Source organism: Trichechus manatus, unplaced genomic scaffold (genome assembly GCF_000243295.1).
Source record: "Trichechus manatus latirostris isolate Lorelei unplaced genomic scaffold, TriManLat1.0 scaffold00002, whole genome shotgun sequence".
Lineage (NCBI taxonomy): Eukaryota > Metazoa > Chordata > Mammalia > Sirenia > Trichechidae > Trichechus > Trichechus manatus.
The window spans coordinates 28968549-28989837 of record NW_004443938.1 but is presented as its reverse complement, the minus strand read 5'-3'; the positions used below and the strand labels follow the sequence as shown (position 1 = coordinate 28989837).

The window sequence follows — 21289 nt, the reverse complement described above, 5'->3', positions numbered from 1 at the left end:
TATACTCAAGGCACTCTGATATTTTCTCTTGTTAAATTCTTTTTTTTTTTTTTTAGTGCTAGTAACCAGTGGATTACTGGTAAATGTTTAACAACTAGGTCTTTTAGGGGCAAGGGAGGAAGGGCCTTGTGTGTAGCATTTGCCGATACTCCTAGTGGCGCAGCGGTTAAGAGCTCAGCTGCTAAGCAAAAGGTCAGCAGTTCAAATCCACCGCTGCTTCTTGAAAACCCTATGAGGCAGTTCTACTCTGTCCTATAGGGTCGCTATGAGTTGGAATTGACTCGACAGCAACAGGTTTGGTTTTTGGCTAGTGTAAATACTTCACCATAGTCCATTTCAAGCTACCAACAAACCCAGCTTGCAAACTTCCTAAAAATGTAACAAAACCAGCTCTCATAACCTGATATGAGCCATCTCCAGCATGCCACTGCTTCTGATCTATAGTTTGAGAGGCACCGATCTACATATCTCTTAAATCTGTCCACTACTTTTCATTCACAGTGCTACCATCTACTCCCAGCCACCACCATTTCTGATGCAGCTGGTTTCCAGGTCAATCGGATTTATTTCATATTAGTTTAAAATCTTCAAAGATTTCCTGTTGTCCATACTAGGATAAAGTCTACAATTCTTACCATGGCTTAAAAGCCATCCACAAAAATTGGCATCAACTAAGGGCAATGATTATACAACCAGATTAATGTAACTGTTACTGTTAAATTGTACCTCAGGGGGGAAAAAAAGGCAAAATGGCAAATAAAGTGTTTTATATAATTTTACAACTACCACAGCAGAAAAAAAAAAAGAAAGAAAGAAAAAGCTGCACCTGTTGATACTACTTAGGTACAACTAAACACTTCATGGGATTAGTTTTCTTGGTTTGAAGGTTTAGGGTTATGGCTTCGTGGGTCTATCCAGTCAGTTGGCCTAATATTGTTTTTAAAAGTTCTTGTTCTACTTCCTAGTTCAGTGAGCAGCACCTGGGGTCTTAAAAGCTTGCGAGTGGCCACCCAAAATACAACTATTGGTCTCTATTCACCTAGAACAGCAGAAGAAGAAGGAGACCCAGGAATCAGAGGACATGGACTGCAGGTTTAATTGCCTCCATGAACTACTACGTCCATTACCGTGAGACCAGAAGAAATGGCTAGTGCCTGGCTACCACTGCTGAACATTTCGATCAAGGACTCAATAGATGGAACCTGATCAAAAGGAGGAAAATCGTAAAACAGAACTTCAAACTCAGATGGAAACCAGACTTACTGGATCCATTGAGACTAGAGGAACCCCCAATTCTAATGCCCAGAAATAATCTCTAACCCTTGAACTGAAACTATCTCATGAAGCAATCATTAAGCTAACAGTTTAGCTGAATTAATAAAGACTGTTTGCCTTGAGCATTGAGGTCTTATAAAGAATTATCTATATGAGTGTAAACTGACAACAGTTAATCTAAAGCACTGATGAGAACTTTAAGGGTCAGAGATTCTAAATTAATGGCAATGAAACAATATGGATAGAAATAGAATGGTGACACAATGTAAAGTATGCAATCAATGTTATTGAACTGTTCATAGAGAAATTGTAAATGGCTATATGTTTAGTTACATATATTGCCACTAAAAAGAAATAAAATATTTTTTTAAAGAGCCACCCACAGTTTGGCTCCTGCCTGCCCCTCCTGCCTTCTCTTCCTTGATCTCAACAAAAATGTTTTCTTTTTCAGCATCTGGAAGTTCTCCCTTATTTTCAGGTCTTTGGACATGCTATTCCTTTTGGCTAGAAAATTCTTTCCACCCATCTTTGTTCAGCTAACTTTAGTCATCCTTCCAATCACAGCTTAAATGCTACTTTATCCATTTATTCATTCTCCTACCATGTGACAGGCATTGTGGTAAGTGCTGAGGTTACAGTGAGCAGTAAAAATAGATATAGTCTCTCACCTCACAGAACTTATACTCCAGAGAGTGAGCAACATATTATTCAAATAAAGATATCACTCAAATTTAAGTACTAATAAGAGCTTTAAAAATAAGAGATTCATGGATGTATAAGAGCTTGTAAAACCTGACCTTATCTGGAGGATCAGAGAGAAAGTTCTTGGGTAGGTCATGACTGTTTCAATTATAACAGTTGAGCTAAGATGTAATGGATAAATATAGCTTAACTAGTCCAAAAGGTGGGTAACTCACAGAATAGGCACAACGAGGAGCATGTGAAAATCTACATGGCAGGAGGGAACATGGTAAAATTAAGGAAAGAATGAAAGTCAATGTGACAGGAATGCAGAGAGGTGGAGGAATAAGGTATGAGATGTGGTCAAAGAAACAGGTAGAAGTGACTGTATGAAGGACTTCATTAAATATTTGGGTCTTTATCAAAAGAAGCCATAGGATCTCGGGGAACATCTAGCTCAATTGGCATAACATAATTTATAATGAAAATGTTCTACATTCTTCTTTGGTGAGTACTGTCTGGCGTCTTAAAAACCTGTGAGCGGCCATCTAAGATACTCCACTGGTCTCATCTCGTTGGGAGCAAGGAAGAATGAAGAAAACTAAAGACACAAGGGAAAGATTAGTCCGAAGGACTAATGGACCACAACTACCACAGCCTCCACCAGACTAAGTCCGGCACAACTAGATGGTGCCTGGCTACCACCACTGCCTGCTCTGACAGGGATAACAATAGAGGGATCCCAGACAAAGCTGGAGAAAAATGTAGACAAAATTCTAACTCACAAAAAAAAGACCAGACTTACTGGCCTGACAGAGATTGGAAAAACCCCGAGAGTATGGCCCCTAGACACCCCTTTAGCTCAGTAATGATGTCACTCCTAAGGATCACCCTTCAGCCAAAGATTAGACAGGCCCATAAAACAAAATGAGACTAAAGGGGCACACCAGCCCAGAGGCAAGGACTCAAAGGCAGGAGGGTAATCGGGAACTCAGGGTTGAGAAGGGAGAGTGTTGGCATGCTGTGGGGTTGGTAACCAATGTCACAAAACAATATGTGTACTAACTGCTTAATGAGAACTAGTTTATTCTGTAAACCTTCATCTAAAGTACAATTAAAAAAAATTTTAAAGCCATGGGAGGCCACTGACATGTTTGAAGCCGGGGAATAATGTGTTAGGATTTCTGGTTTGAGAAGATCATTCTGGCAGCTGTGAGGATGAATTGGAAGAGGGCAAAAGTAGATATGGAGACAATTTAGAACTTATTGCATTACTCCAGACTTCGTCTCACATACTTTAGACAGGTTATCAGGAGGGACCAGTCCCTAGAGAAGAACATCATGCTTGGTAAAGTAAAGGGTCAGCGAAAAAGAGGAAGACCCTCAACGAGATAGATTGACACAGTGGCTACAATAATGGGCTCAAAAATACCAACGATTGTGAGGATTGCACAGGACCAGGCAGTGTTGTTTTCTGTTATACATGAGGTCTCAATGAGTCAGAACCCACTCGACGGCACCTAAAAACAACAGAGATGATTGTAATACAAAGTAAGATGCTGGTAATAGAGATGGGGAAAAATGGACATATTGGAGAGATGTGTGAGGTAAACTTGACAAGACAAGCTAATGGATTGACTTTGTGATGAAAGAGAAGGAAGTATCAAAGATGATTCCCAGGTGTTTGAGTTGTGAAACTGAATGAATGGTACTCACAGAGATAAGCAATACTAGAAGAGGAACAGGTTTGGGGAAAAGACCATGACTTTATCCACAGACACAATGAGTTTCAGGTACCTTAAAAATGTGTAAAGGGAGATGTTTTGAGGGAAGTTCAATAAGTAAACTGTTAGGGAGCAGAGGAGAGATCTGCACTAGGACATAAAATTGTGAAATATTTATTTATGGGTAGTGATCAAGAAGTCATGGATGTAAGTGGACTTTTCAACTGAGAATGTATAACATGAGAAGAGAAGAGGGTTTAAAACCAAGCCTTAAGGAAACTCAACGTGCAATGGAAAGATAGAGAAAGGTGGACTTACAAAGAGAACCAGACCGAGTAGCCAAAGTGGTAATAGGAGAACTAGAAAAAACTGATGTCATGTAAACCTGCACGGGTTGGTGGAGTGTCCAGAGGAGAAACCAGAGTCTTACGGGTGGAGGAGTGAGTGAAGAAGAAATGGAGTCAGTGAGTGTCGACTACTGTTTGGAGAATTTTGTCTTTCAAGAGAAGGAGAGATATAAAGCAGTATTTGTAAAGTTTATGAAAACTTTTCAGTTGTTTTTATTTTGTACTTTAATGAAAGGCATTTGAACATATTTAACAGCTATGAAAATACCAGTTTAAAAAAATTTGAATACATGAGAGAAAGAAAGACTAATGGTAAATGTAAGGTTTAAAAAAATAAAATAAAAGCATAATCCCTCTGCTCCCATAGTACCCTACACTTCCCCTATTGTAATTCTTACTACCCTTGTAATTAGGTACTCCTTTACTATCTGTATTCCTCATTAGATTGTACTCCTTGAGGACAGGAATCTCTTCTGCCTTGTTTACTTCTGTATCCTTGGTGTGTAGTACAGTCCTCAGGGAGGAGGCACAAATAAATTTTTTTTTTTTTTAATTACAATGAATGAAATTGGAGGTACATTTAATAAAATAGGCAATACAGAGGTTATGTGATACTAGTATATGCTTGTTGCTGTTTGTTGCCTTCAAGTCAATTCCAACTCATGGCAATCCCATGGGTGCGGAGTAGAACTTCATAGTGTTTTCGGAAGCAGATCACCAGGCCTTACTTCTGAGGTGCCTCTGGTTGAATTTGAACCACCAACCTTTTGGTTAATAGTCCAGTACTTAACCCTTTGTGCCACAAGACTAAAATTAAAGCTGGCATCATTACTTAAGCATACTCTACTTGGGCACTATAAGAAGAAGGCCTAAAATGAGATAGAAATTGAAAGTTCACAAAGAACTGAAAACTCTCCACAAATAGACAAGCAAAGCCATGAGTAATCTTTGTGCAGAAAACTGAGCCCTGATTTTATCAAGGAAACAAATGGCGAAAGTACAACCTGTCATGACAAATGGATGCCTCATCCCTGTGATCCAGGTGAAACCCCGACTAACAGCACTTCAATAACTGAGATGGTTTGATGATCTACCAAGTCAAGGAAACCTGAAGAATCAAGAAAGCCCTCACTTCACTTTGAGAGACAATATTAAGTACCTCATTTAGAGAAGCAAATACATGCACTAAAAAGGAAATCAGGTACGCATATTTCCCCTGACTTTGCTTTGAAAGTACAAAGAACTACTTAAACTAGGGCTGGGCAAGCTACAGCCCAGCAGCCAAATCTGGCCCACCACCTGATTGTTTATGACCCACAAGCTATGAATGGTTTTCACATTTAGAAGTAGAAAATAATTCAAAAGAAGATGAATATTTAGTGACATGAAAATTATATGAAATTCAAAGGTCAGTGTCCATAAATAAATTTTTGCTGAAATACATCCATGCTCATTTGTTTATGTATTTTCTATAGCTGCTTTCTTGGTACGATAACAGAGCTGAATAGTTGTGACAGAGACCATATGGCCTGCAAAGCTGAAATATTTACTCTCTGGTCCTACGGAGCCCTGGTGGCGCAGTGGTTAAGAGCTCTGCTGCTGACCAAAAGCTTAGCAGTTCAAATCCACCAGCCGCTCCTTGGAAGCCCTATGGGGCAGTTCTACTCTATCTATAGGGTTTCTATGAGTCGCAATCGACTCAACAGTAACAGGTTTGGTTTTTGCTTTTATCTAGCCCTATGTTGAAAAGGTTTGGCAACCCCTTGCAAAGGGTGCTTATTGAATTGAGAATTTTTTAAATTAATTTTTTAAATTCTTGACAAAATGCCTGTCTGATAGTAAGGGCTCAATAAACAGATGTTGCTGTTTTTACTGTTAGTTGGCTTTATTCAACTTTATTCAGTTATTAATTCAGCGAGTAATCACTGAGTGCAAACTATTTGCTAGACACCACTCAAAGGGCTATGGAATCCAGCAATGAACATGTTAGGTGCATCGAGTCAGTTCTGACTCATAGCGACCCTGTGTACAACAGAATGAAACACTGCCTGGTCCTGCGCCGTCCTCACAGTAGTTGCTATGCTTGAGCCTATTGTTGCAGCCACTGTGTCAATCCATCTTGTTGAGAGTCTTTCTCTTTTTTGCTGACCCTCTGCTTTTCAAAGCATGATGTCCTTCTCCTGATAACATGTCCAAAGTACATGAGACAGAGTCTCACCATCCTCACTTCTAAGGAGAAGTCTGGCTGTACTTCTTAAAAGACAGATTTATTTGTTCTTCTGGCTGTCAATGGTATATTCAATATCCTTCACCAACACTGTAATTCAAATGCATCAATTCTTTGGTCTTCCTTATTCATTGTCCCGTCCAGTTTTCACATGCTTATGAGGTAATTGAAAATACCATGGCTTGGGTCAGGCACAACTTGTCCTTAAAGTGACATCTTTGCTTTTTAACACTTTAAAAGAGTTCTTTTGAAGCAGATTTACCCAATGCAATAAGTCATTTGATTTCTTGACTGCTGCTTCCATGGGCAATGGTAGTAGATACAAGCAAAATGAAATCCTTGACAACATCAGTCTTTTCTCCATTTATCATGATGCTGCTTATTGGACTAGTTGTGAGGATTTTTGTTTTCTTTATGTTGAGGTGCAATCCATACTGAAGGCTGTCTTTGATCTTCATCAGTAAGTACTTCAAGTCCTCTTCACTTTCAGCAGGCAAGGTTGTGTCATCTGCATGTTGCAGGTTGTTAATGAGTCTTCCTCCAGTCCTGATGCTGCATTCTTCTTCATATGGTCCAGCTCAGCATACAGACTGAATAAGTATAGTGAAAGTATTCAACCCTGATGCACACCTTTCCTAACTGTAAATCACGCAGTATCTCTGTCAAGGATTGAATTATGTCCCCCAAAAAATATGTATATCAGTTTGGCTGGGCCATGATTCCCGGTACTGTGTGATTTTCCTATATGTTGTAAATCCTGCCTCTATGATGTTAATGAGGGAGGATGGGTGGCAGTTGTGTTAGTAAGGCAGGACTAGATCTACAAGACTGGATTGTGTCCTGAGGCAATCTCTTGAGATAAAAGACAGAAGTGAGCAGAGAGACAGGGGGACCTCATTCCATCAAGAAAGCAGTGCTAGGAGCAGAGTGCATCCTTTGGACCAGGGTCCCTGCACAGAGAACCTCCTAGTCCAGGGGAACACCGAAGAGAAGAAGGCCGACAGAGAGAAAAAGCCTTCCCCTGGAGCTGACGCCCTGAATTTGGACTTTTAGCTTACTTTGACTGTGAGGAAATAAAGTTCTCTTCATTAAAACCATCCACTTGTGCCATTTCTGTTACAGCAGTACTAGATGACTAAGACAATCCCCTTGCTTCTGTTCAAATGACTACCTCTTGGTCTATGTACAGGTTCCCCATTAGGACAATTAAGTATACTGGAATTCCCATTCTTCGCAATGTTGTCCATAGTTTTGAGCAGAGTAATGGCATAACCTGACTTATCCAGATCAGTTTTATCCAGATCAGTCTTGTTGCTCCACTGAGGGTAGATTATAGGAGAGTAAGGGTAAAAGCATGGAGGTAGTTAGGAAGCTATTGCAGTAGTTCCAGTGAAAGGTGATGATGACGTGAACCCAGATGACAGCAGTGGTGAGTAGATATTTTGGATGTATTTGGAAAGTAGAGCCAATAGAATCTAAGGATGGATTGTGAGAAAAAGAAGACTCAAAGATGGCTCCCCTTTTTCTATTCCAAACTACTGCAGGAGTAATGTTGTTCTTGTTGGGTGCCATTGAGTTGTTTTCGACTCTAGAGACCCTATGTGACACAGTAGAATGTCCCCATAGGGTTTTCTTAGCTGTAATCTTTACAAAAGCAGATTGCTAAGTCTTTCTTCCACAGAGCTGCTGATTGGGTTCGAACTGTTATAGCAGCATGAGATAAATAAGACACTAGCTCTAAAGAGAAAGAAAAATTTAAAAAAAAGTTGTCAAGTTGATTCCAATTCACAGTAACCCCATATAATCCTGCCTCAGAGCCCTTGGTAATACAAATAGTTGACACACTCAGCTGCTAACCAAAAGGTTGTAGTTTCAAGTCCACCCAGAGGCACCTCGGAAGAAAGCTCTGGTGAGCTACATCTGAAAAATCAGCTATTGAAAACACTGTGGAGCACAGTTCTATTCTGACACACATGCAGTCGCCTTCAGTCAGAGTCTACTCAGCGGCAACTGGTTAATCTTGCCACAGTTCAATATGTATGTAGATTGTTGTTGTTAGATGCCAACAAGTTGGTTCTAACTCATAGCGACCCTATAGGACAGAGTAGAACTGCCCCGTAGGATTTTTTAGCCTGTAATCTTTATGGGAGCAGACAATCAGGTCTTTCTCCCTCGTAGCTGCTGGTGGGTTCAAAGCACCAACCCGTCATTTAACAGCTGAGCACTCAACTGTTGCGCCACAAGGGCTCCTTATGTATGTAGGTAAACTGCTAAAAAGTAGTAAAGCCATGGATGAGAAGAAAAAAGACCGTAAAGCACGTAAGTATAAATGCTAATCACTATTCCCAGTGCAATAAACTTACTTTTATTTTATTTCATCTTTGAAATTAACAACATTTGATAAAGTACTGAACCCAAGAATGTTTTGGAAAACAACTGTTAACAGTTGTGTCAGGACAAGGCCAAACTTTTGAGAACAGTAGAAATTAATGATGTTGCTATTCCCACTGAACTGAAAATATCTCCAGAACACAAACTGAATAATTACAAGTATGTAAAATAGAAAGAAAAAAAGAAAGAACTGTGGTATCGAAAGGTCGGAAGTGTGGAAAGCCAGTTGTCAGTAGTTTATCGAAAGGGCTCTGCCAGTATATGGAATATATATTGGTATCTAGTCGGAAGGCAACAGGGCAAGATTCGTGGCACATAGTCACCTAGGTTTTATGATAACACGGTTGCCTAATAGTATATTGTTTCATTATGTAACGAAGTGCCTAACAGTATATTGTTTCATTATGTAAGGAAGTCATTAAGGAGATTGTGTAACAATATTAAAAAAAAAAAAAAACCACAACAATTTCAAATACCTGGCCAGAACTCTTCAAGTATCATGAAAGACAAGGAAAGATTGAGGAACTACACAGACTGGAGAAGACTAAAGCTGGACAATGAATAAGGAAGACCAAAGAAGAATTGATGCATTTGAATTGCGGTGTTGGCAAAGAATATTGACTATACTGTGGACTGCCAGAAGAACGAACAAATCTGTCTTGGAAAAAGTACAGCCTGAATGCCCCTTAGAAGCAAGGATGGCAAGACTTTATCTCGCATACTTTGGATATGTTATCAGGAGGGACCAGTCCCTGGAGAAGGACAATATGCTTCGTAAAGTAGAGGGTCAGCAAAAAACAGCAAGACCCTCAGGGAGATGGATTGACACGGTGGCTCCAACAGTGGGCTCAAACGTAGCAACTACTGTGAGGATGGCGCAGGACAGGGCAGTGTTTCGTTCTGTTGTATATACGGTCACTAAGAATCAGAACAACAAAGATACATGACAACTAAATGTAATGTGGGATCCTGAATTGGATCCTGCAACAGGTAAAGGACATTAATGGAAAAACTAGGGAATTCCAAATAAAGTCTGTAGTTTAGTCAGTAGTATTATTGGAAAAAAAATCAACTCGACAGCAAATAAAAACACCACTTGCTGTCAAGTTGATTCCAACTCATGGCGACCCCATATGTTTCAGAGTAGAACTGCACTCTGTAAGGTTTTCAGTGGCTATGATCTTTCAGAAGTAAATCACCGGGACTTCCTTCTGAGGCACCTCTGGGTGAATTTGAACCTCCAACCTTTTAGTTAGTAGCTGAGCACCACCCAGGGACGCCAATCAAATTATACCAATGTTAATTTCTTCATTTTAGTAATTGCTTCATGATTCTATAAGATGTAAACATTAGGAGAAGCTGAGTGAAGGGCAGACAGGAACTCTCTACTATATTTGCAACTCTTCCATAAGTCTAAAATTATTTCCAAATAAAAAGTAAAAGAAAACAACATCGGTTTCTGGTAGCTCCTGCCTAACAGAAGCACGCTTGACTGGTGGTGGCATTGCTGAGGAGTGCTGTGAGTGTGGAGCGTAGATTTGTAACATAAGTAGCTTTGAAATCTCTTATCTTTGTCTCCTTTCAATTCTACTGCAGGGTGTGTTGGGTGCATCATGTAACCGGGATGTGGGTGTACCCTTTCCTGGAACACATTGGCCCAGGGGCCAGAATCATCTTCTTTGGGTCTACAACCATCTTAATGAACTTTTTGTACCTGCTGGGAGAAGTTCTGAACAACTACATCTGGGATACACAGAAAAGTAAGTATTGTTTAGGGGAGCACAGAAGAATTGCTGCCTGAAACAACCTGTGCAGAGACTGAGGGAAGATTCCATTGTCGTCTCTTCTTTTATCCTTAAAACAGGATCACTTATGGAGAGTTTCATTTTTATAACAACAACATTAATTTAAGAGCGGCTGGCAGTTACCTGAAAGGTTTACTACTTGGTTAGTCTTATTAGCTAGTAAAACACTCAAATCTAGGAGCAAAGAAGCGTGTCTATAAAATTGTATAGGGAGAAATGCAGTGTTCACAGAAAAAAATATTCAGCAAGTATTTACTGGTTAACAAAATGCTGCCTTACTTAGCTAAAGGAGCTCCTAAATTAAACAGAGAAATTACTGAATGAAAGCAAGCGATCTTATTAAAGTCACCCGGATGTCCACTTCTTATGTCATCATTTGGGTGGGTGCAGGAACCTCAGAGAAGCCTCCCCACCATTCTGCTTGAACTCTAAGCAGCACAGAGTGCCTCCAGCCACTGTGACTCGCCACCAGTGGCTGTCATATTGAAGGTTTGAGGGTGGCAAAGAGGCACAGGCAGTAAAGAGTGATACTTCATTGCTGCAAAAAAAAAAAAAAACTCTCTTAACCTATGATTTGATTTCTCTTTTGTTTCTATTTACGGCAGAGCCTCCATCTTGGCAAGGCACGTAATCTTATCCAAGCTGTGCAAAACCTGTCCACAGTGTATGTGAGATCAGCTAGAAACTGGAAGGTGGAAAAAGCTGCAGCACAGACATATAGTGATTTGAGTCCTGCATGAAAATCCATCCAAGGGCAAGATGATTGGGGGAGTTTTAGAGAGATCTGGGCTTCGCTACCACCATGGTCACAGTACTCTAGACATCCTCAGTAAATGCAACCAGTTTGTTGCACAAACATTGAGCACCCACTGTGTGTCAGACACTGCACCAGGAAGTGGTTCTAATCAAATAAAGCACAATCATTGCATAGTCATTAGTCAGACTTTTTGTGATGGCTCTTCTAAGAGTGCGCGCGTCGAGGGGTTAGCCAATGCTGAGTGGCCCAGAGGACTCTGACAGTTTCTTTTCTCAGCAGCTTGGCTGAGTTTAGTAAGGAGTCTATTAGAAAAAGTGTCAATTTTTTAGACTCAGTTCAGATCACGCCTTGGGGGACCAGAAATTAATCTTTTAACAATTATCCTTTCTGGTCAATGGGAATAGTAATCTTTATTAGTTAACTTATAGAAGTATTTAGTTAACGTACAGAAAAATTTTGAGAATAAAATGTGAACCTTTTTCAGCTTCTTGGGAGAAACGCCATATTGAAATGTAAGCTATTATGTCCCACATATGTTACTCAGGAGGTATTTATGACTGCCTGTTTCTCCTCAATTTGCTTGATTCTGAAAGCTATTTGGCCATTTTCCCACTATTTCTCTAGGAACATGGCCTGAAAACCAGGAGAGGTAAAAATCCAATGTAGATTTATGTAATACTCCTGTTTAGCAGCTTTGAATGAGGAATTAAAAATGAATACTAAAACCAGGGTTTTTTGAATGATCTGTTCAATTTAGTTCTCTATGCTGTTCTCTCAAGTAATGAGTTAAAGTTGACTAGCACTTTGTAACTCATTTCAGGTACAGACATTAATTTTATTTACATGGGACCATCTAGTTAATTGCACAGAGGCAGATGTTTTACATCAAGTAGGTATCATCCTCACTTACAACAGGGGTTACAAACTGATGGCCTCCCTCCAAATTTTACAAGAAGTTTTGTACAGCCGGAGTGCTCATTAGAAACGAGGATGGCAAGACTTCGTTTTACATACTTTGGACATGTTATCAGGAGGGACTAGTCCCTGGAGAAGGACATCATGCTTGGTAGAGTAGAGGGTCAACAAAAAAGAGGAAGACCCTCAATATGATGGATTAACACAGTGGCTACAACAATGGGCTCAAGCATAACAACAATTGTGAGAATGGCTCAGGACTAGGCAGTATTTCGTTCTGTTGTGTGTGGGGTTGCTGTGAGTCGGAACTGACTCGACAGCAGCTAACAACCTCACAACAACATCAAGGAATTTTTATTTTTAAGCCAACATTTAAAAATTGGAAGATTTCACATAAGACTAGGTTTCCAGCTTCTTATTAAATATTTTAAATCTGGCAACACCAAACCAACTATTCCCTTCTGGCAACAATGGATTGGAATTGTGTTTCAGTTGCCCCCTTAGATGGCTCTCTAATTTCCGCTAGTTCTCACCTGGCCATTTTACACAGTCACATTAGCTGTCTGATTCTGTTGGCAGCTAAGTTTGAAACTGCTAATTAAAAGCAGTGTGTGTCACGTGTCATGGGTGTGTGTGTGTGTGTGTGTGTGTGTGTGTGAAAGAATTGAGAATTTAGTACAGTTTTACAGTCCTGACTATTTCAACATTTATTATACCCCAAACAATATCTCCCAGGGAGGAAGACCACATTCGAGCCACTTCCTTGTATTCATATACTGACTCAATTCCTTGCATTTGGTTGTGGTATGTTAGCTTCAACTTCAAGATAAAATCACACCATTAAAGACTCGTAGAACTGAAGAGGAGATTCGAAATCATATAAGCCTTTTACTAAGATGCAGCTGAAGCCCAGAAATCTTAAATGACCCACCAGAATAGGTGGTGGCAGAGCCAACAGCTTCCGACTAACATTCAGTCCAGTGTTTGTTTTAGTGAACCATCAGAAGGCTGCCAAATGTGTGGAAACCTGGACACGTGAGAGCTCAGAAACTTCTCTCCAAACTATTGACCTGACTTATAGAATCATGAAGTGGGCCAACCTGATATGAAATATGAATGAAAAGCCCTTAAACTAGCCTCAAAATTAGTAGTTAAGGATTTGCCCATTTTAAAAGAAAGTAATTCAAGGTGGCGTTGTTGAAATTTTTTGGTGTGATGAAGTATTTCTGTACTTAAGATGAGAAAAATCTCCCTGTATCCCAACCCCAGTGTATCTGAGGTGACCAGGTGTAGTAAAATCAAACGTTGTGAGACCAGAAATGAGAATGTCCAAAAGCTGAAGTTTGGCATTAGGGCAGAGGAAGCAGGCAAGAGTAGAGGAAGAAAGGAGGTCGGAATCAGGCCCATGTGAGCAGAAATCTCCATGTTTCTTCTCCCCTAGCTGTCCATCAGCGCATACCCCACATACACCCTCGCAGGACTCGCAATGTCCCAGCACGGTGCCCTGGTTGATCTGCATCACAGGCTGGGAGAAGCTCCTGTGACTCACTCGCTTCCCCTACATACCCACAAGGCATCCTACTTCAGCTTTGTGACAGGTTTCTTTCTGCTTTTCTGTGGAAATTATACTTGTGGTTCCTCCAGACATTATTTACAGCTGTCTAATTTTTTCCCTCTACCTCCAAGCTGCCAAACTAAAGTAGATGGGGAGCAATTTTCCCTCTCTGGGTCAATGAACACCGCCTCCCCTCCACCCCAACTTTTGAATATTCTACCGTTTCTGCCAAGTCAATTCATCTGCAGAACACTTTTGGGGAAACAAGCTTTAAAAAGAAAAGCAAGCTGCTGTTAGCTCCTGACTGCCTCTCCACAGGAGAGGGAGCAGGGGACGGAAGTTGGGGCTCAATTCATGTGTGCTGTTTAAACGAAATCTGTGTTGTTTTTCTGCTTTTGCCTTGGTTACCTCACATCAAAGGCATCTCCTACCTTCTCCCCCGCAACCCAGTTCCTCCCTTTCAGATGTCCTTCCTCTTCAATTTGAAGCTTTCTCTAATATGATTTCTGAGAACTACTTTGGAAAAAGTGTTACAGATCTCTGCCAGTGGGACATTACTTCATTAGCCGTAAAAACCAAACATAAAAGACTGTCTGAGGACACCTGCTCAGAGCATGTTACCCACATCCCAACCACTACCACACTGATCCCATGAGACACATACCACTATTAGGCTGGGGGCAGGGTCCTTCCTAAGGTAAACTCTATTATTATGACCCTCTGGGGTTAGGCTTTATAATTTTTTTTATTTTGTTGAGTCCCGTCTTTTGTTCCACTACTTTCCCATTACTCCAGCCTTCTAACGCCTTCTGTATATTTGTTGTTTATTAATTTATTTAACTAAGCTTAATTGAGCTCTTACTATGAGCCAGACACTGTTAGGTGCTAGCAATATAATTGTGAGCAAAAACAGTTAAGAGCCCTGCCTTCCAAGAGGATGCAGTTTATGAAAGAATACTACCATACAGTTTGGGTTCTTGTGTTTGATTGTTATTATTTAAAAAAAAAAAAAAAAAAAAAAAAAAAGCAAAACGTCTCTGAGATATTTAGTATTAGAAGAAAAGTGCTTATCTAGAAGAAAAAGAAAAGACAAGTGGGGAGCATTTGCCAGATGTAATTATAATTCAAGAGAATGACTTGAACATTTTCATCTCCAGGAAAACGAAACATCACTGACTTCACCCCAGACAACAGGCAGAGAGGTCTTACCAGTCCAGTACATACAAGTGTGTCAGGAAGAAAAACATAGCTCTACTGGGATTGGGTTAAATAAACGGAGAACTTAAGTTTAAGTATAAATGGGTATGGAAGGAAACACTTCTTGTGGCTAATAGGCTCTCTATGAGCTTAAAAATAAAAGACTTCTTGACTTTTGAAAATACACAATCTTTGCCTTGAGAAGAGACATATAGTAGAATAAATGAGGTCAGTTTGAAGCACATCAGCTGCACACCTTCTGTTGCTAGAAGCTGGTTAAAAGGCAGTCTGGTTGGCATTTCTGTGCAAACTCAGCGAGTCAAGAATGAACTTGAGTGCCTCACTCCCAGAAGTGATAGGAACTGGGTGTGTCCCGAAGATGCTGCAATCTGATTCTGGGAAGGGTGGGAAGAGAGGCCACTGAGGAAAGTTCTGGAGAAAGTTATAAATGACTTTCCTTCTTAGCTATGAGAAAAATAAAACAATGGGTACACAAGGGCAGATGAGGAGAAGTGTGAGGAGATGAGATTTTTTTAAGGAGCTTTGGCAAACCCACTTACAGCTTAATCTGATGCTCAAATAAAGCACTTTGCCTGTATTTCTAGGTATGGAAGAAGAGAAAGAGAAGCCTAAACTGGAATGAGATCTAAGCCTAAATGGAAGAACTGGAGTGAGCCACCAATGAAGACTTGTTTACCCCTTGGCATTGGCAGTGCCAGAGAGAAGCTTTAAAGAAAGCAGCAGCAGCAGCTTCCACCTCCCTAGCTCTGCCCCAAAGGAAGGAATATGAATATATATATGAAAAAATATACATAACTTTATGTCAATTGTTTCCAAAATAATTTGCCCTCATATTTTAAAGAATTCTCTCCAAATTTATTATTAACAGTAACTTTTCTTCTCTCTTTCTTTTTCTCTTCCTTTTCTGGTTTTTAAAACTAAAATTGATCCTTGGTTTTTAAATTTTGCAATTGTAATTCCATTTAATCAAGGAAGAATAAAATTCTACTGCGTTTCTTGTTCAGAAATTCATTAGAATCAAAGAGACAGATGTAGATCAAGACATTAATATATTTAGTCTAAAAGATGGTTTTAATAATGAACCTGAGCCACAGTGTAAGCTTGAGCAGAAATATGATTGATTTTCCTATTGGAATAAAGTCATAGTTGCCTCAAACAGGCAATGTTAATAATAATTACACCAGTTTCGTCAAAACTCTGTATTTGGATCTCATGATTTAATCTTGTAAAACTTTTCCTATATTCAAACTACAACTTTAATAAAGACAAACCAACCCCTAATCTGATATCTGCATGGTGCATCTCAAAATCCTAATAACATTGGCGTCTTCATTCTTATTTTGTTTCTCTTACCTGTTGGAGATAGGTTTGTTAAACCTGATTCATGTCTACAATTTTCTGATTTTAAAAGTGTGTATCCTTATGATAATCCAGAAAGTATAATTTTTGGAAAAAAAAAGCTAATTTACAAAGTTTGATAAGAATTATGTTTAAAGTAGAAAATAGGATGTTATTTAAATCAGAAATATTAGTTAATATAAATATAGGTGTTAATTGCTAATAGAAATCAACAAATAACTCCAAATTTTTTGTTAAATTTTAATTGGTAATATAATTCGAGAAATACCAGAAATCTCTCTCTCTGTCTCACACACACACTCAGACACAAATATGCACACTCACATAGGCACATATACATACATTCTTTTTGCTCTTCTTTCTTGTCTGTAACCATTTCCTAAGTCAGTCCTATTGTTCCCATTGGTCGCTGGCAAGGGCCCAGTACCCACCTGAAAGGAGGAGAGAGAAGTTGCTAGGTTGCTCCTGATAATTTATTTACAGATAACAAAAAAATAAATATACTTAGTAAGTGTGTATGTAACTTTACAGTACAGATATCTAATTTTTAATTTCAACTTAAAAGAGAGCATTTCCATTAATAAATATGATTATGTACAAAACTCAACACATATCATAAAATAATATGGAAGAACTCCAACCAAACATGTCTGTTATAGCAATAAATATAAATGGGTTAAACTCACATCAAAAAGAAACCACAGCTGTTGAGCCTATTCCAACTCACAGCGACCTTTTAGGACAGAGTAGAACTGTCCCATGAAGGTTCGAAGGCTATAAATCTTTACAGGACTAGACTGCCACATCTTTCTCCCTAAATTCACATATTGAAAGAAAAATCATTTCAGATTGGATTACAAAAGAAAACCCAACTCTATGCTCTATGTTGCAAAAAAGCACATACACAAAATGAAGTAATTACTAAAGATTAAAAAGAAGATAGGCAAAAGAATACCTGAAAATTTTGAACAAAAAGCAACAAGTGTCATGATTTTTAGTATGAGACAGTGTGCAACTTGAGCCCAAGTCTATTTCATGGTGAAGCCCCCTCCCCCCGTAGTTATATGCCTAATTTCTGAAAGCATAGTTTAAATAAATATATAACACATCTATAGAATTTTCACATTGGTTCCCTGACTCTTATGTAGGACTCTTATGTAGGAAAGTGCAAGCAGAAAACCACCAACACAGAAAGCCAAAAGTAATACCACATCTTTGGAATAACTGCTGCAATTGATATACTATCAAAGACTTAAAGGATGCAGAGTTGGTGGTTCCAGTCACAACTAAACTTACTGTTTGAACTGTGTACAAAAGATTCATAGATTTGGAGAATGATAATGAACTACTGGTAAACTTAATCAGGTGGCGTCCCTGATTAAGGCTCTTGTAGAAGAGTCCTTTGTTCCAGGAGTAAATCAATACAGTTCCTGGGATATAGTATGAGGTGGAGGGGGGAGGGGTTGGACTTCCCTTTACCTTGCAAGGAAAGAGTATGCCTGCATTATCTTTTCTCGGGGCTATTTCAATTTTGGCTTTATATCATAATTTAGTCCATAGCAGCCTTGATTGCCTCATCATCCCATAGGACATCAAGCTTCTACTACCTTGATTGTATCATGCTGCTTGGACTAGTGAGGAGGATACAGCAAGTGCCCTAAATATATTGTTAAGACACATTGCATGCCAAAGAACAGTAGATAAATGACCAAATAAATAAATAATAGAAGCCTGCCACGTTCATGAAATTTCCACTGCCAGTGATCTGAGACATGTCAATGTATACCCTGTAAGATGAAACCAGAGACCCTGGGTGGCACAAACAGTTAAGCACTTTAATATTAACTGAAAGGTTGGAGGTTCAAATCCACCCAGAGGTGCCTCAGAAGATAGGCTTAGCTATCTGCTTCCGAAAGGTCACAGCCCTGAAAATCTTATGGAGTAGTTCTACTCTGAACACAGGCCATGAGTTGGAATCCACTCAACAGCAACTAACAACAACAACAAGATGAAATATTATTGCACTTTACATGCCTTACCACTTAGAAAGAGGCACATTGCTTGGTATGTCTTATTGGATTTTGGAGGAAACATGTATCACCTTGTGGGTGTTGTTCTTATTCCTATACCACAATTAGAGAAAAAGAAGTAAATAAGAGCTATAACAATTAAAATGGAAAAGGTAAAACTATCACAAATTTACAGATTAGATGATTTTAAACAAACCAACAAACGGTTCCAATTATCTACAACGGTCAACAAATCACCTCAAAGCCTAGTGACTTAAAACAGTAACATTTATTTTGCTAGTGAATCTACAATCTGGGTAGGACTTGGTAGAGTTTGTCTCTGGTCCCCCCAGTATCTGCTGGGGTGACTTGAAGGCTGGTGGCTAGAGCCATCTGAAGACTCTTTCACTTCCGTGCACAGTTGATTGATGGTGGCTATTGACTGAGACCTCAACTGATACTCTGACCAGAACAACTACACGTGGCTTTTCGGTGTGGCTGCTTGGCTTTGTCACAACATGGTGTCTGGGTATGAGCAGGCCCAGGTAAAAGGTGTATTGCTTTGTATGACTTAGCTTCAGAAGTCACATAGTGTTACTTCTTTTATGGTCACAGACCCACTCAGAGTCAAGGGATAGGAACATAGCCCCCACATCTTGATGGAGGAGTATTAATGTCATAAGGTAAGAAGAACATATGGGATTAGGCTGTATTGATGATAGATTGGTGGCTATAGTTGGAAAATACAATCTGCCATACACACCCAAAGCAATCAACTGAAAAACTAACATAATTTAGTAAGGTAGGAGGGTATAACATTAATATATAGAGATCAATAATTTTCATATATACAAGATGTAACAGAAGATATAATGGAAGGAAAGACCCCATTTCCAACTGCAACAAAAATGAAACGAAGAAAACAAACTAAAATTTCAGTAAAGAAGTAGAAATCACACAAAAAAATCTTAGAAAAATATAAGGAAGAAACTAATAAAATTAAAAACAGAAGTTAATAAGGCAGCAGACAAAACAGTGGAGTTGATTAATAAATCAGTATCTAGTTCCATATAAATATCAACAAAATATACAAACTACTGACATGTTGATTAAAAAGAAAGAGAGCTTCTTCTATAGAATCTTTGATCAAAACATTCACTAATGATAGCCTGGCACTATCCAGTTCTTTTGGTCTCATGGCAAAGGAGACAGTTGTCCATGGAGGCAATTAGCCACAAATTCCATTTCCTCCCCCTATTCCTGACTCTTCTTTTTCCTTTGTTGTTCCAGGTAAATAGAGATCAATTATCATAACTTGCATGCCCACTCCCAAGCTTTTAAGACTCCAGGTACTATACAACAAGCTAGGAGGTAGAACAGAAGCACTAAACACAACATTAGGCCAATTAACTGGATATCCCATGAAACCATGACACATTAGGCCAATTAACTGGATGTCCCATGAAACCATGACCCTAGACCTCCAAACCAAGAATCCAAATCCCATGAGATGTTTGGTTGAACTGATCAAAAGGGGAAAAATGTAGAACAGAAGTTAAAATTCTCATGGAATCCAGACTTTCTGGAGCCATGGAGGCTAGATGAACCCTCAAAACTATTGCCCTGAGATCATCTTTAAACCTTAAACCAAAATATCCCCTGACATCCTCTTAAAACCAAACAATTGTTTAGCTTAACTAGTAAAGAATGTCTAGCTTGAGCATTGTGCTCTTTTAAGAGCTATCATATGGGATCCAATTGACAAGAGCAACTTGAAAGATTAGATAGGAAACTTAGGGGGCAGTAAGTTTATGTTAATGACAGTTTGAAAAGGGAGGATGTGAATGGTTGCACAACTTGAAAAGTGTAATCAATGTCACTGAATTGTACATGTAGAAATTGTTGAATTGATATATGTTCTGCTGTGTATATTCTCAACAATAAAAACAAAAAAAGATGAAATAAAATCTTTTAAAAATGTCAAAAGAGAGAGACAGAAACACAAATATTTGACAATGTGAGCACAGATGTAAAACAAATTTTTTTATTTTAAAAATATGTTTTATAGCTCTATGGTAACAAATTCTTAGAACTCAGTGAAATGCGCTATTTTCAAGGGAAATGGTCTCAATAAGAATTAGAAAGCCCTAACAGACTGATATTCATGGAGAATGTTTTTCTTTTTTTCATTAACAATATATTATTCTCACAACTTTATTTCTTTTTTTCATTATTTTATTTTATTATTGTTGTGATTTAGGTGAAAGTTTACAGAGCAATTAGTTTTTCATTAAATAGTTAATACACAAATTGTTTTATGACATTGGTTGCCAATCCCACAATATGTCAGCATTTTCCCCTTCTCCATCCCAGTTTCCCTGTTTCCTTTCGTCCAGTTTCACGGAGGACTTTTTTTTTTTTTTTAAATGCTCCTTAAACTATCTCCAAAATAAGAGTTGGATCAGCAGTGTTTTATGAGCAAGTTCTTGAAAACTTTTAAGTAACAATTCTCATGTTATTTAAATTGTTCCAAGGTTACAGAATAAGAAGCTGTCCAAATTATTTCTCAAAATTAATATACCCTTCAGATAAAATTCATGGTAACCACAAAGAAAGTTAACAAACATACTCATAAAAATAAAGAGGAAAAACATAAAGTCTAAGCAAAAACAAAACCTGCAAAAACAAAACCTACAAAAACAAAAGAAATGAAAAAAAAAAAATCCGCAAAAGTAACTCAGCACAAGAGAGTAAGGAGAACAAAGAAAATGTCAGCACCACAAAAAAAGCACTACAAAATGAGAGCAACAAACACATCTATCAATAATGACACTGAATAGCATTATTCACAATAGCAAAACAATGGAAACAACCTAGATGTCCATCAACAGATGAATGGATAAACAAACTATGGTACGTTCACACAATGGAGTACTATGCAACGAGAAAGAACAATGATGAATCTGTGAAGCATCTCATAACATGGATGAAACTGGAGGACATTATGCTGAGTGAAATAAGTCAAT

General features: G+C 38.7%; 1 protein-coding gene and 1 long non-coding RNA gene across 3 annotated transcripts in view; one reads left to right on the top strand and one right to left on the bottom strand.

The window, feature by feature from the left end:
- Positions 1–16176, top strand: part of AIG1 (androgen induced 1) — a 303544-nt gene extending 287368 nt beyond the window's left edge. The window contains exons 5-6 of one of the 2 annotated variants that reach the window (XM_004368864.3): positions 10242–10405; positions 15480–16176. In XM_004368864.3, the coding sequence (XP_004368921.1) occupies positions 10242–10405; positions 15480–15517 (202 nt within the window). In that variant the 3' untranslated portion in view covers positions 15518–16176. Of the gene's footprint in view, positions 1–10241; positions 10964–15479 lie in introns of those variants that run through there. The other variant, XM_023729483.1, reaches the window with a different exon arrangement.
- A 152-nt stretch (positions 16177–16328) lies between these two features.
- LOC111820209 (uncharacterized) overlaps positions 16329–21289 on the bottom strand; it is a 15523-nt gene continuing 10562 nt past the window's right edge. The window contains exons 2-3 of the long non-coding RNA XR_002823744.1: positions 18294–18377; positions 16329–16685 (exon numbers count right to left, since the gene is read on the bottom strand). This is a non-coding gene — a long non-coding RNA (uncharacterized LOC111820209). The remainder of the gene's footprint in view (positions 16686–18293; positions 18378–21289) is intronic.